General features: G+C 38.9%; 1 protein-coding gene and 1 pseudogene across 2 annotated transcripts in view; one reads left to right on the forward strand and one right to left on the reverse strand.

Annotated features, from left to right (window-relative positions):
* The window catches only part of ERC1 (ELKS/RAB6-interacting/CAST family member 1), a 282059-nt gene that overhangs the window by 175236 nt on the left and 90993 nt on the right, over positions 1-15830 (forward strand). The window contains exon 15 of the mRNA XM_080914840.1: positions 558-718. Within this exon, the coding sequence (XP_080770966.1) occupies positions 558-718 (161 nt within the window). The remainder of the gene's footprint in view (positions 1-557; positions 719-15830) is intronic.
* Positions 5755-6433, reverse strand: LOC308418314 (mitochondrial import inner membrane translocase subunit Tim23B-like; annotated as a pseudogene). Its single transcript has one exon. The product of its transcript is annotated as a mitochondrial import inner membrane translocase subunit Tim23B-like (transcript).

Raw genomic sequence — 15830 nt, forward strand, 5'->3', positions numbered from 1 at the left:
TTTCTTTCCTGTGGGACTGGTATATATGTGATGGAGGGGTGCACACATGCCACCTGTGGAGGTTAGGAAACAAGTTGGCTTTGTGACGTTATTTCTCTGCTTTTGACTCTTGGGTTTTTTTTTTATTATTATTATTCAAAGGATTAAATTCAGATCATCGATCATCATTAGACTTATGAAGCAAGTGCTTTACTCGCTGAACCACTTTTCTGGGCCTATCTCCCCCTCCTCGCCATTAAACTTTTTTATTACATTTATTTATTTATTTGGGAGTATGTGGGGTGTGTTGTTGTTGTTTGCTAGGTACCAAACATAGTCATGGACAAACTGTATACCACAGAGGTAAGTCTACACCCTGTTTTTGTTTTTGTTTTTTGGGTTTTTTTGTTTGTTTTGTTTTTTGATACATATGTAAGACCAGAAAGAGCTTAGAAGTTTCAAAATGACCTTTTATGTCTTCCAGTTTCTCAGCTCAGGAGTTGCTCATGGCCAAGCAGCATTCTCTGTAATTGACCATGGTGTTTTACTTTTTTCCTTTCTGTATGTGTCTGTTATAGGTGGAAGAGCTCTTGATGGCTATGGAGAAGGTGAAGCAGGAACTGGAATCCATGAAAGCTAAGCTGTCCTCCACCCAGCAGTCTCTAGCAGAGAAGGAGACACATCTAACCAACCTCCGGGCCGAGAGAAGGAGACACTTAGAGGAAGTTCTGGAGATGAAGTAAGTCTCACACCTTTGTTCCTTTGTTAGTTGAGATGAGTGTGTTCACGTCTGCCATCTTTGTGTGTTATCCTAGCACATGCAGCTGAATCACAATGCCAGCTTGTTTCTTCTACTTCCTACAACACATTTTTTTCAAGCATAGGACAAATCCTGCTCAAACCAAATTATTCTCTTTACCTCTTTTTTACTTAATTTTACAGTGTGCTAATGTGTATCTTTGAATTATTCCTTGAAATGTTAAATTCATCTGTAAAGGACTTATTATCACCTCATATCTTAGACACATTAATTTAAAAAATACTTACTCTAGAACCAGCAAAGTGGCATAGCACATAAAGGTACTCAGCGAAGCCTGAACCCATGTGAGTGTAGAAGGAGAGAATCAGTTTCACAACGTTGTCTCCTTACTTTTTACACATGTGCTTTAGCATACACACATACATAGAAAAGGTAATATTTTTTAATTAAGGAAAAAATTTAAGCAATTCCAAATGTACATAGTAGTAATAGTATAATGAATTTCCATATACTTACCTATTGATTTGCTAATTAATAGTTTGTCACACCAGACACTTAATTTTTGCAAAATTGTTACTTTCAGCCAAGCATACCATATGTTCGTTTTCTTATTGCTTCCCATTGTGTTGTTGCTGAGATTGAAATCTGTATCTGCTACTACATACAAATAGGTCTTCTGTGACTTTTGTTAAAAACAAGTATGTCCCCATGTCTCTTGACATACAGTAGTAGTACTGTTTGATTTACAATTAACAACTATCACCCACATCTAAAACACTCTCCTGATCTGCCAACCCAAGTTTCTGGTGGGCTACCTTAGTCCCCAGTGTCAGGTAAAGTTGTCTGTATTTGTACTGTCTTCTCTGTTGTCTGAGAAACGTTCTTTATTCTTCATAACATGGGCTTCTTACCTCTGTCATCTTACTTGCTGGTCCATCCTCTCTCATATTCCTGTGCTTTCTCTCATGATCATTCCTGGCCTATCATCTCTACTTCAGTACTGTCTTTCTAGCTAAAACAAGTGTATTTCCATCACCTAGTGAGCTATTCATGCCCCTTTTCTGATGCTCTGAACTGTGGATACCTTGTGAAGTCCTGGATAAATGCAGTTGCTAAGGTTCTTGCCAGGTTCTTCTGAAAGTAACACTGGATGAGTTTTGTTTTTTTATCTCCTAAACACAGTTGATCCATTTTCTTAACAGAGCTTTCCCACTCAGTTCAAATGGCAACTTCCAGAAAAACAGTTTGTTTGCTACTGGAATTTCTTTTTATTATTGATACTGTATGAAACAGTGTGGTTTTTTTTTTTTTTTTTAATGCTGGAACAAAAAGGTAATTGTGTGTGTTTGTTTTGTAGTAACACAGTACCAAAGGTCATTATAAAATTTCCTTCCCGCTCTATTCCAAGAAAATAAATATTATGTTTAGCAAAACTCGTTAATATGATCTTAACTCACACATGATGAGCAGAGTTGTGTATCAACCGTATAGAAATTTTCTTAAAAATTAAAGTAAAACTAACCACCTGCTGTTTAGAGACCCTTCATCTCTCATACTCTCTTAGTCACTCATGCTGTATGACTATGGCATCATGATTTCTTTTTTAAGATTTACTTATATTTTTATTCTATGAGTGTTTGCTTACATGTGCAGCAAATGTCTACCTCCAGCCTATGAAGTTTATGGAGTGCATTTTGTTACATATGGGTGCTGAGAATCAAACTTTTGTCCCCTCAAAGTGCAACCAGTACTCTTACCCACTGAATCCTCTCCAGCCTTATGATGATTTAACTCTGATATTTCACAAGTTTTCTGTCATACATCTAAAAAGCTTTAAAAGTCCTCAGGCTTTAAGTTATACTTTAATTTCCCCTACTGTCTTTGCCCTCATACTCTGCAAGGAGCTTGTCTATTACTCTTCTTCTAGTAAACATCTGGTTGCTATGTCTGACCTCTGACCAGATTGTCTATAGGGTTAGTTTTTCCCGGTGTTGATTCATAGGAAAAACAAAATCCTTTAAACCCATTAAATTAAATTGTAATTGAGCAAACATAACAACTTTGTCAGTGTAACTAGAGAGTATGGAGTGTCAAACAAATGGAAGGGTTGCCATGAGAAATGACCTAACAGTGCTTGCATATCGCTCTGAACCCAGAGTGAGAAATCATCTTTCTCAAAAAGACAGCAGTGACCCATTTATACATAAAATTCTTCAGTAACACACTACAATTGTCCAGTTTTCTGGAACAGTTCTGGCCTCATCAAACCAAGAAAAATGACTGACTAATTCTTTTCCATCTCCAACACATATAGTTATAACTTTGGAGCATCTGTTAGAGATAAGTGGCAGCCATGAGTCTGGGGAGATGTAAAACTGTGTTCCTGGTAGCCTGCCAGTCCCTCATGAGGAACATTTGAGCTGGTTAACCAAACCTAAGGAGAAGGAACATTTTTTATGTGCAGATCCCACAGTGGTCTTCTTTCCTTTTTATGCTGAAGTTTTGTTAACTATGATTTTTTATTACCTTTTAATGCGAGTCTTTTTCCCCCAAGAAAGAAAAAAGATTGAAACAAGGCAGGACAGAATAATAAAGTAAGAAAGATAATGACTCTGTTGATTTTAAGTCAAGTGTTAGGACTTACAATCTTCAAGTCTGTAAATGAAGATTCGGATAAGTTCATTCAGTTTCTTTCACTGAATTCAGTTAGCAGGCCCTTCTCCTTAACAGTCAAAACAAAGCTTAGAAAACACTTTTATTCCTTTTAAACAAGATTTTATTTTTATTTTTCTTGTTATATGAGTGAGTATATGTCACATGTGGGCAGGTGCCTGAAGAGGCCAGAGTTTCAGATTCTTTGGATCTGGAGTTAGAGGCGTTTGTAAGCTGCCTCACAGGAGTGCTGAGAACCAACCTCAGATCCTCTGGAAGAGCAGCAAGTGCTTTTAACTGCTAAACTTTCTCTCCAGTCCCTTCTCATTCTTAATAAGTTTATCAGGCTATTAATTTAATAGTTCTGAGAATTGATTTGTTCAGGGAAGGGGAAAAAGACCTCTGTAGTTACTTGGGAATCTAGAGCTGTGCATCCTCCATCAGTCATCTAGCTGCCATCTCTTTCTTTCTCCTTTCTGATTCAACCTTTGGGTCTAACTTCAATGGCCGTTTTATTTTTCCTCAACCTTCTGCAACCTCACCTAGGAAAGTATTTTTAACTTACCATTTAGATTTATAACAAAATGTTAATGTTATTTGTAAGTCATTCTGAGAATGGTATGATCTACTTGGAATTAAATAAGTCACTGCATATTAAGTAAGAGCTTATATGATTAGGGCTGTGTGAATGCTGTCAGCACACAGGTGAAAGTACAAAGATAGAGAGCGCATCACCACAGTGTTGTTATATGGTCAGCACTTAAGTTACACTGTGCATTTGTGAGTTTATTTTCCACAGTAAGCATTAAATACCAGTGTCCTTTCCACCCAAGTGCCTATGCCACCTTAAACTAAATGACAGGCAATGTTAAACTCTCTGAAACAGTGGCTTTTTTTCATTCTTTCTTTTTATTTTTGTATAGACTAGAGTTTATTTGGGGGCACAGGAAGGGGAGTTGAGGAGTAGAGGCAGTGAGAGGGGACAGAGAAGGCTGGAATGCTTAGGGGTAGGGAAGGAAGGGGTCAGAGAGAGAAGAGTCAGAGAGTGAACAGTGGCTTTCCAATCTTGTTTCCAGGCCTATGTTATTGCATAGCACCCAAAATTGAAACTGCAGGTGCTTTAAAATCACATCAAAGCTTTAAGATTATGCCTCTACTATTAAAAATCAGTACAAAGCAAAAACTTTGTGAGCAATGAGTCCTCGTGTTTAAAGGGATTTTGTTTTTCTTCTTTTCCAACAGTTAGAGATCCGCGACAAAGATGAAGGGATTTACTAAAATTAAAGTTTCTGAAGTCCAACAATATTACAAATGTACACATACCCCTCATGTGATTGGCATCCAAATTAGTTATTTAGTTCTGGGGATTAGGCCTAGAACCTCCTTATGCAGGCATTCTACTACTCCCAACTCTTATGTTGTTTCCTTTTCTTTTTAAATGGAGTCTTCCTGAGCTTCAAAGGCTGGCCATAAATTCACTCTGTAGCCCAGGTGGGACTTGAACTAAATCCTGCTGCCTTAACCCTTAACCTCATGAGTAGTCAGGAATTATATATTTGTGCCACTAGGCCTGGTTTAGAAATCATGTGTGTGTGTGTGTGTGTGTGTGTGTGTGTGTGTGTGTGTAATTTTTATTATTTTTATTTATATATATAATTATATTCTCTTCAAGAAAAAGGTATCATTTCAGCACTTGGAAGACAGACTTGCAGATCAGAAGTTCCAGGTTATCCTTTTGTACACACCAGTTTAAAGCCAGCCTAAGTCTGGATATGTGAAACTTGGTCTTAAAAACAAAACAACAAAAACAAATTTGTTACGTCTATAATTTGTAACTACGATGTTTAATATCTGTTATCTGTAAGTTATATTTAGTTTCTTATTTCAAATACTTGTGCTGCCATTTGGGAAGGACTCCATGCATGTCACTGTTATTTCTGTACCTGTTAGCCTGCTTCCTGGCACCACCTAGTAGAGATAGCCAGCCCTCAGGGAAGTGAAGATCCGCTAAGACACGAGACCCACAAGCATTGCACAGTGTTGATTAAAAAATAGGATACCTGAAGTGAGAGAGCATACCAAGAGAAAAGACTTATTTTAGAACACAGTTTTCTATGTATACCATAGCATCAGTAATAGTGTTTGTATTTTTGTCCCTGCAGTTCTTTTAGACAGGAACAATCCTGGGTGAGAGTTTTTGACTGTGGAATAGCAACCCCATCCCTCACTTGATGCCTTGTCTTTCTGCTGGAGGTAGACTCTACAAGTTCCCTCTCCCCACTGTGAGGCATTTCATCTAAGGTCTCTCCCTTTGAGTCCTGAGAGTCTCTCACTTCCCAGGTCTCTGGTACTATCTAGAGCCCCTACCTCCCAACCTCCAAGGTTGCATATTTTAATTCTTTCTGCTGGCCCTCAGGCCTTCTCTCCTGTTCCCCTCCCCTAATAGCTAATAATGTTTCTCCTTTCCCCGTCCTTCTCCCACTGAGGTTCCTCTCTCCTTCTGCCTCCCATGACTGCTTCCTTCTCCCTGTACATTTATACAACATTCCTGTCATGGTTCCAGCTGCTACTGTGTTGAGGTCATCTTCTGTACCCCATGTTTTCTCAAATGCACTTTCACCAAAAGCACTGTAGAACAAATCCAGGTAACCTAGACTATTAGCCCAAAGTGACCCTTGCCTAGTCACCATATTAAAAATCTGTACATTTCTTGGTTTGGACCAGACCATGCTCTGGGCTTCTTTCAATCCTAAGTGAAGATCGCCCATTGCCCCAAATGCAGCCCTGCCATGCAGCATCCTCCAATGGTAAAGAAAGCTCGTTCAAATCTACCTTGAGTTTTATTAGCTCCAGTTGGCAAATAACTGTATGTAAGTAAAATAACCAGTATGCTAAATGAGTCCACATTTAAATAAGGAGACGGGTTCACACTAGTCAGTGGGACCTGGGTGGCCAAATTAACGTTTGAGTGACCAGCTCCTCCTGATCTGAAGAAGCCAGCTAACCTGTTGATTTGTTGCTACTTCCTCTGTTACCCTCCATAAAGTCACAGAAAACTGCAGTGGGCTTTTTCATCACCCCCTCAGGCCAGGGTCATGTCCTAGACCATATCCCCAACAGCAACAGCAGGAAGACCCGAATTGCTGCTGCTACTTTCACATGCTTAATTTCGCCTTCTAAAGCCCTCCCACCTTCTTTACTCTGAAGGCTCACACCAAATCTTATTGACTACCTTTAAAAACATTTATTTTCATGTTATGTTGTGCACACACATGCATGCAGTGCCCTACGGGGCCAGAAGAGGACATCAGATCTTTCTGGAACTAGAGTAAACTGTCAGGTGGGTGCTGAAAACAGCAGGTGCTCTTGACTGCTGAGCTGTCTCTCCATCTATAGCTCACTGGTTTTGGACTCACTGCATGCCTCCAAAATTGTGAGTAAGATTAAAATATGGGTAAACAAATTCAGATGCTATCTTCCCTGCATTTGAAGAGCTCACACACTTACAGGCACGTGTCTTATGAAGAGTGGCCATGCTATACAGCAAAGCACCGAGTTTTGTAGCTGAATACAAACTGAATAGCCAGTGTGAGTGAAGAACAACTTTCAGTAAACTGTAATATTCATAGTTTTTAAACTATATACTGGGGATATTTGGCATATGGAAATTTACTTAGTTTTTCTTATGGAAAGCTAGTCTCGTTACAACCCTAAAGTATTAGGGGTTTTTTGTGTGTCCAAGTAGACTGGACATCTCAGTGTAGTTTTTCATCACCTGTTAGTGATTGAGATAGTTCATTGCTGCTGTATTTACTCTTGTAGTTCCAGTGTATAGTAGAGCAAAGCTCTTCAGTCTTCTTTGCCAGAACCATCTGGAACCTTCACATTCTTTTATGATACTGAATGGCTCTTTGAAGAAGTCCTAAGGAAATTTTAATAGGAATTTGCGTTGATTTTACAGACTAATTTAGGAAAAAATGTGATCTTTTATAGCATGAAGTCTTAGCATCAGCTGCGTCTGTTTGGTAAACTCTCCTTTGTGACTATATTTTGGACTTTCCTCATTGCTCACATGAGGGGCAGCAGCTGGTCACATCAGGAAGCAGGAAAGGACGACTGCTGGTTTTTCACTCACTTCTTCCTTTTTGTGCCACCTACATTTGGAATGGGTCCTCACACTCAAGCTAATGCAGTCTAGAATGTCAGGGTTCAACTCAGAAATTCATCTCCTAGGTGATTCTACTTCTTGCCACATTGGTAGTATTAACCACTGCAGTGACTTTAATTTACATCTTGTGTATTTTTCTCAGGATCATTTTTAAATATGTGCTAGGCTTATTTCTAAAAATCCTCCGTTGGTCCTGATATGACACAAGTCTTTTTCTTTTAAAATTTCTAATTATGTTACTGCAGACATGTAGAAAGGCTGCATTTAAAAACTTGCTGTGAGAAAATGAGGAGTAGCTCAGTTGGTCGAGTGCTTCACTGTACTCTTTGCAAGCCCTCTGCTGGTACTAGGTCTGTCAGTATCAGGTCTCTTATTTTCTGTTGAAACTTCCATTTTTGGATTGCATGGGGAATGAAACCCAGGGTAGCTCTTGAACTAAGTCTCATTCACTGAAGTATACATACCTATACATATACCTATACATATACCTGTACATATATACATAGACATCCCCCATCCCTCCCAGTGCTTTTGTTGCTATCGAATCTTACTTTTCCTTACATAGGATGGTCATTTCCCAATTGTGAGGGGGATGTTTCTGTGGCAGTACTTTTTGTTTATTTCAGGGCGGCTTCCTGCTTTCTCTGTGATAACCCAAAATATCATTACTGGATTTTCCATATTAGTTTCTGTATGTGAAACTCTGTGTATTTGAATTTCCCATGATTTTTTTACCCATTGTCTGCTATGGACCAGCTTTAAGGTGCTCATGCAAGTTTTTCTAACATTATCTGTTTTTACAAATAGAACCAACATCTGTGACTTTCTTTAATATTCACCAGTTAGGTTCATCATTCATTACCTGATGGTGTTTCTGTTTTGTGTAGTCCTGTGATCTTACATTTCAGAACATGTGAGGAGGGGCTTTCTGTGTTAGCTGAGCTCACTGTGTCTTTCAGAAATGTCCCAAGCTAAACTAAATTTATTTTCTTTGTATTCCCCCCTCATTTCCCTTGTAAATGTTTCTTGCCTATTATTTTACACATTTAGTTTTATATTTTGAAGACTTAAACATTCATTGAATGAGTTTGGTTTCTGAATTTTAGAGAGTACCTGTTGTCAAAAAATTTGCCACTGCCTGTGGGCTGGAAAGAATGCAAACCCCATGAACCATAGTTTTCTGTGGAAAAGCAGCAGAAAGACAGTGATGAAGGATGGCCTTTACATCCTCCGTCTAGTCCCGAAGTGTTAGTTGTACTCTCCACTAAGGCAAGGCTTACTTCTGCTTGAAACTTTCCCCTTTACTTAAACTTTATGTGTCTTGTGGAATAGTTTATTTATTCAATATTCTTTAAAGAAAAAGTCTCTTAGTGTTCCCAGCCTGCTCATAATGTCCAGCTCCCATTGCTTTGGCTCAGAGTTCTAGTATACCTCATGATAAACACCTTCGTATCTCATTATATCTTAAACTCCATAAGCTCTAGGAGCAGGCTCATAGAGGGAGCATACTGTGCTTTCTAAATGAGCCATGACAAGCCTGGGAGTGGAGCTCACTGCTGGGAAGTAGACCAGGTGGCATTAAAGGGACCATTCCATGTGGTAATTGCTTAACACATTAATATTGAACTAGAACTAGGAGCCTAAAGAAGCGGTCCGCTTGCAGCCTCACTTTCTGGGCGTGAGAAGTCACACAGGGCGTGCGCATTTGCATCTCGGTGCCCTAGTGTACAGGAAGACTTTGCCTTTATTTCTAGGTCTAATTGCTTTAATTTATTAGCTTATTGACAAGGCCACTGAGATTAAATACTTTAATATTTCAATTCTGATGCCATGAGATAAACTGAACTGTTATCATAAAGAAACCATACTGTGATAAAGTAATGTACTGTGGAGTTGACCTAGTCAGATTTGTTGACAAGGACAAGTAGGTAGATATACAGGTACATCAAATTATCGTGGTTAGACTGTATTCAAGTAATCATATAATTGCAAACTAGTATGCAAATCTCATACAAACAACAGAACTATCTTTACATGATTGTAGTTGGGCGATTTTACATTTAGATAATGTAAGCAGGTGCCCCCTTCCTAGCAGGCACCACACTTGGAAGTGCTGCTTCCAAGCAAGAACAGCCCTAGAGACCTTTCTGACCTGCCCATGCTCAGAGCGTTCTCTCTGTCATGAGAAGATGGCTGCTTTTACAGACCTCAGCTTTTGTCAGGTTCTCTAGATTATCTTGAAAAGAAAGATAAAGTCAGTATTTTCCCCCTGACAATAACTGTCAGGCCAGTTTTTTTTTTAAACTAATAGAGGATTTAAGAAGCATTTTTATGAAATAACTTGTTTGTGATTTTACTCTTAAGTTGTATTTTTTTTCAAACTTCTGTTTTTTTTGGTGCTGTGCAGAATTAAGTATAGTTCCTATACTTCATGTATTTTTCAGTATTGAGATATATTGACTGTGTGTGGAATTTTATGTGATACACTTCTCTGTGCCTGAGCCCTGCAGGACTGTTGGTTTCCAAGGTGTTTATTTACTCTGGTTACTTTGCCCTCTAACCACTTTTTGTTTTCTGGGCATCTCCATATCCTGTACAAAACATGTACATGCATGTAGGACAACTCAGTTAGAAAAGTCTAGTGAATGGATGGAATCTACCGACCAATAAAAACGCTACAAACACTGTTTAGTTGCTGTCAATAAGAAATTTACTTACTTTTAAAAAGTCTAAATGCTAGTGTTGTCCAGAACATTTTAACAGGTTTATTTATAATTGTTGTAAAGTTGAACTGTTGAAATGTGTTCACGGAAACATTTTGCTTGCATTAATGCTTTACGTCTTGCATTTATATTAAAAATTCACACACAAATGAACCTGGAGAAACTGCTAATACTTGATTCTGTCTCCTGTTTCCACTCGCAGTCATATACTTAGGTACCTTTGACCCCATGGAAAAAAATATCTAACATTCAGAACTACTGATAACAGGAAGAAGAGGGGGGAAATTTTTTTTTTTTTTTTGAGAATGAAATTTTTCCCCTCATAGTGGACTCTTAAGCATGTTCTCCGTGTATGCGGCGTGCTAGCTGTATATCGTTTGGCATGGATGGCACACAGGCTGGTATCTTCAAAAAGGTCAACCAGATAGGCCTCACTTGTCTCCTGCAAAGCACCAATAGCTGCGCTCTGGCTGCGCTCTGGAAGCGCAGATCTGTTTTGAAGTCCTGAGCAATTTCTCGCACCAGACGCTGAAAGGGGAGCTTGCGAATCAGAAGTTCAGTGGACTTCCAATAGCGTCTGATTTCACGGAGTGCCACAGAGCCAGGCCTGTAACGATGAGGTTTCTTGAACCCTCCAGTAGAGGGCGCACTCGTGCGTGCGGCTTTTGTAGCCAGTTGTTTCCTGGGTGCTTTACCACAGGTGGATTTGTAGGCAGTCTGCTTTGTATGAGCCACTGTGTAGGCACCTCCTTACTTACCCCCCTTCTCCTTCCACTGGAGCTCAGCAAGGGAGAGGCGGCGCTGGTGTTAGCAGCTGTGGCGCGGCGAAGGCTGCGAACACAATTGCCAGAGCTGTGTTTTATGTTTATTTTATGCTAATGAGAGAGTATCTTTATAGCAGTCAGTCACTGTTAGGGAAAGATTCTGGCTTGTTAAAATTCTTTAAAGTTAGAAACAAGCATTTTCATAAATGCTGTTCCTGTTAGATTCATGTCCACTGCTGTCTTCTTCCTCCATCTTAATTTTAAAACAATATTGTAAAAAGAGGCTTTCAGTCTATAAGATACGATGTATTTCGTTGACTAGAATGGGATAAATCTATGCAGAGAAACAGCATGGTATCTCGCCGTATGTTATTGTAGATTTGATGAAGCATGAACCCTAGCAACTTTGTTCACTGTAGTTCCCAACACTGAAAGCAAGACCAAGAACATCAGGAGATAAATCTCAAAGGTTATTATGGTGCAGTCCATTGTGAGTGTGTCAGCTTTGTTTAAGTGCATTACAAATAGTGTGGCTTTTAAGCAGAATCCCAGTCTGTGACAGGGATAGATACAGTATGATACCAAGTAGTTGTAGAACTGTAAGTTTTGTAGTTGAGATTGTGTTTATTCTTTTAAGATTGTAGTGTGAATCGTAGTGATTGTTTAGTAGGCAAATTTCCCTTGGATGTTAGAATGTTGCAGCTGATTAGCAAAAGAGAAAGACCCAGGTTGGAAAAGCCTGGGGGGGGGGGGTGCGGATTATAACCAGTTACATTAAAGTGAGTAAAGTTTATTAAAAACTCAAACTTTTTATAGTCTAGAAGCACAATAATAATACTTGGAATTGCTGAACTTTTAGGTGATAAGTTTTGTCATATTGTTTTCTGAAGGAAAACCATGTTTTCATATTAGAACACAAGTTTCCAGAAACTTTGGATTCTAGCATAGTCAGCAAAGTTCCCATGATTCCTTGGCCAAAATAAACACCAAACATTTCCTAACAGTGCTTGGACTCTCTCATTTAAAGATGCCCTAACAGTTTTGTAATCATTTCAAAATATAGAGATGCATATTAATAATATATTGAGGGAAAATCCTTTCACTTAAAAAATACTCCTTAGATTGATGCTTATTGAGTGCTGTATAGTTTTCAGGTCTGTGCATAATATTGAATGCTATTATTTCATGATCCACATTGATTTTTGTTCATTGTGGGGCTGAAATTTTTTGATTCTATTTCTATAATCAAAATGCCTATACCCCCTAAATCATAATATGAGATTTCACCCCGATAGTTCTAGCAATAGGAAAGGGCTTCTGCAATGGATCATGCTGATACAAGCCCATACTTGTAATCTGTTCCTTACAAAAAAACCCCATAGACTCTGTGTATCCTTTCTGTCTTGTGAGAAAAACAGTGAGAAGGTGGCATGTGTGAACCCGTGTGCCAGTCTGTGATCTTACATAATTTCTCGCTTCCAGAAATGCAAACAGTTCATTTTTTACTTGATTTCTGGAGCTTTTATTTTGTTTGGGGCTGTGATTGTAGAGATTAAACCTCTGGTCCCGGGAATGCTGGGCAAGCATGATGCCACGTCTTCAACTACCATAGTTCATGTTTTTGTTATGACAACTCAAGCATACAACAACCATTGGAAACTGCACACAGATAGAATAATGAAGAATTACATTGAACATGTAATTTGTACACTGACCTATTTCTGTACCTCACCCAACATTTAAAATATTCCACAGTAACTTGTGAGTTCCCTGGGATAGTACTAGTACACAATTTGGAAACATGTTCACATTGTAGAAAAAAACAAGATTATCTAATTGTGCATATTCATGACCTTTTACTTTAAAAGTTATTAGTATGTCAGAATGTAGGAGAAATGATTAAATTATGTATCAGTCTGATAACAATGATTGATCTTTGATCATTTCCTACTTGTATGGAGTCAGCATGGCATATTAATCAATGCCAATGCTTCCTGGTGTGTTGCTATTTCTTTTTAATTCTGACCCCATTGTTTGTTATATAACACCCCCCCCACACACACACACACAGGAATAGATGCAAAATAAAATGATGCCACACTGGTCCATTCCAATTACTATTGTGAAATACTTGAGATTCTAAAGGAGACGTTTATTTTGGCTCATGGGTTCAGGGTTTCAGTAGCTTCTGTCCTTGGTTCCTTGGTTTAGTTCCTCTAGGCTCCTGACAAGATAGAGTGGAGAAGACATGGCAGAGGAAAAGGTGGTCCTGTTACTCGCTGCCAGAATGTAAAGAGAGGAGGCTTCACGGTCTCCCTTCCACCAGAACCCCCACCTGAATGTTTCAGTGCCTCCTAACAGCAACGTCAGCTGCATGCATTCCCTCAACACATGAGCCTTTGGGAAACATTGAAGATGTAAACAGTAAACAATGCTCTATATCCTTTCTCCTTTCTCTGCTTCCTTTCGTCTGCCCACCTTCTCTTCTCCTCTTCCTGTCTTCCTCCAGCTGAAGATTTTAAAGAACTTTTCTTGGGACTCACCTAACTGAAAGAAACTAATTAAGAATATAGAACTCTGGCCCCCAACTGGACTTTAAAGTGGGCTTCATTATTTTTTTTTCTCAGTTCCCTGTGTCTAATTGTAAAATCAGAAATAGGACTTGGCATTAAAGGATCTTAAGAGAAATGACACAAAACTCTTACAACGCCACTTGACTGTTAGTCATTGCTGTTATTACTGGAGTCTCAATAGTCAAAGGCTAGGAGCTATAAGTGATTATTATATAAGCTATAAGATATATATATACACACACACACACACACACACACACACACAAATCAAGACTCGACTAACTAAGCCCTCTTTATGTCAGAATTTCTTGGAAATGGTAGTTGTCCGTGACATGAAATTCATAAACTATCCACTGTCCAGAAATGAATAATCACTGCATAAGGTGGCTGACATGCCTCTGGCTAGCTCACTTGACCAGTTACGCTTTCTCTCTTCCTATGGAGATAAGTTTATTCAGGAAAAATGTCTTTACTTGTGAATGGCGTGAAATTTGATTAGATTTGAGTGATAGAAAAGTTTTTCCATTGGCTGCAGATGATTGAATTTCTACCACATAGCACTAAAATATTCATGTTACCTAATCTCACTATTTGGAAACTACTTGCTTTTTTACTCAGCGACATCTTTTGGATTTTAGACAGAGTTGGGAGGCAGAATTTCTCCTCCTAGGCATGACCTTTCTGCTATGAGTGACTGCTGTTTACATTCATCATCAATAGCCAGAAATGGAGTTCTTGACATCTGCTGGTGCTTCCCACTGCCCTTCTGGCACCTTGAATTTAATCTTAAGTGGCTCAGAACTATAGAAATAGTAAAAGGAAGGAAGGAAAAAGAAGTGTCCTCCTCTGACCTGCTTAAAGGACTGACTTTGATTTTCACAATCCACTTTTTTTTTTTTTTTTTTTTTTTGGTCAAGGAAGTAGAACAGTATTTTTGACTTATAAATATCTTATGTTGTCTCTGGTTGGTCCTTTCTTGATTCTGAGATTTCTGTTGTTGTTGTTGTCTTTTTTTTTTTTTTCAGTTTACTTTTAGACTGGGTTGATTGAGCTGCTCCATTCTTTCACATAAGTCTTATTAGAAGTTTATTTTCAATTCAACACCAAGGAAACAAAGCTCTCAGTCAACAAATGGGCTAAATAAAACGAGCAGTTTCTAAAAGAAAAATTACAAACAGCTAATACCTATTCAAATTTTCTAGTTATGAGAAAAAAACAAATTAAAACTATCATCATAAACCAGTCCATCATCAAGAAATCTGACAAATGTTGGAGAGAATATGAAAGAAGCTCTATTCACTGCTAGTATGGTACAAATTAATATAGTTTTGAAGTCAGTTTGGAGGTTCTTCAATAAATTGAAAGTAGAACTACCTTATGGCCCAGTTCTTCCACTCCTGGGTATGCACCCAGAGAATTCCATTTTAAAATCTATATTGATTGGGGCTCTATTTTAAAGGAAATAGAACAAGCCATCGAAAGCCTATGTGCATACCTAGCTTACTATGTTTCTCCCATTTCCCTAGATTATATTTTAAGGTGGACAGTGGAGTATTGTCTGCTGCTGTGGTAAAAGAGCACAGCCAAAAGCAACTTGTAGAAGAACTTAGGGGTCTTAGAGATTCAGAAGTCCGTCTTGGAGAGTAACCATGGCCAGAAAGAGCAGGAAGCTAAGGGTTACATCTTTTAGTGCAAACACATAGGAATGGGGCAAGGCTCCCTAGTAACATGTTTCCTCCAACAATGGTGCACCTCAACTCTGAAACAGCTCCACAAGCTGGAGACCCCAGTGTCAAATGCTAAAACCAGTGGTGGGCATTTTCTTTCCAGCCACTGTAGACACAGAGAGGGAACTTGTTCGTCTTTCAAAACAAAGTTTCTCTGTGTCTGGCTTCTCTGGAGCTCACTATGTAGACCAGGCTGGTTTCAAACTCACAGTGGTCTTCCTACCTCTGTTTCCCAAGCTCTGAGATTAAAGGCTTATGCTACCACTACCCAGCTAGGGAAATTTTTAAAATAAAACGTATGAGTTTCTTTCTCTTTGTTTAGTGTGTGTGTGTGTGTGTGTGTTTGTGTGTGTGTGTGTCTGTGTGTGTGTGTGTGTGTGTGTGCGCGCGCGCGCGCGGGCGCGCACATCTGTCTGTGGGTCTGTGTCTGATATGTCATATACATGCATGATAATTTGCCTAATGGTCTAGTGCTTTAATATTA

Source organism: Micromys minutus, assembly GCF_963924665.1.
Source record: "Micromys minutus genome assembly, chromosome: 3".
In the NCBI taxonomy this organism is placed as follows: Eukaryota; Metazoa; Chordata; class Mammalia; order Rodentia; family Muridae; genus Micromys; species Micromys minutus.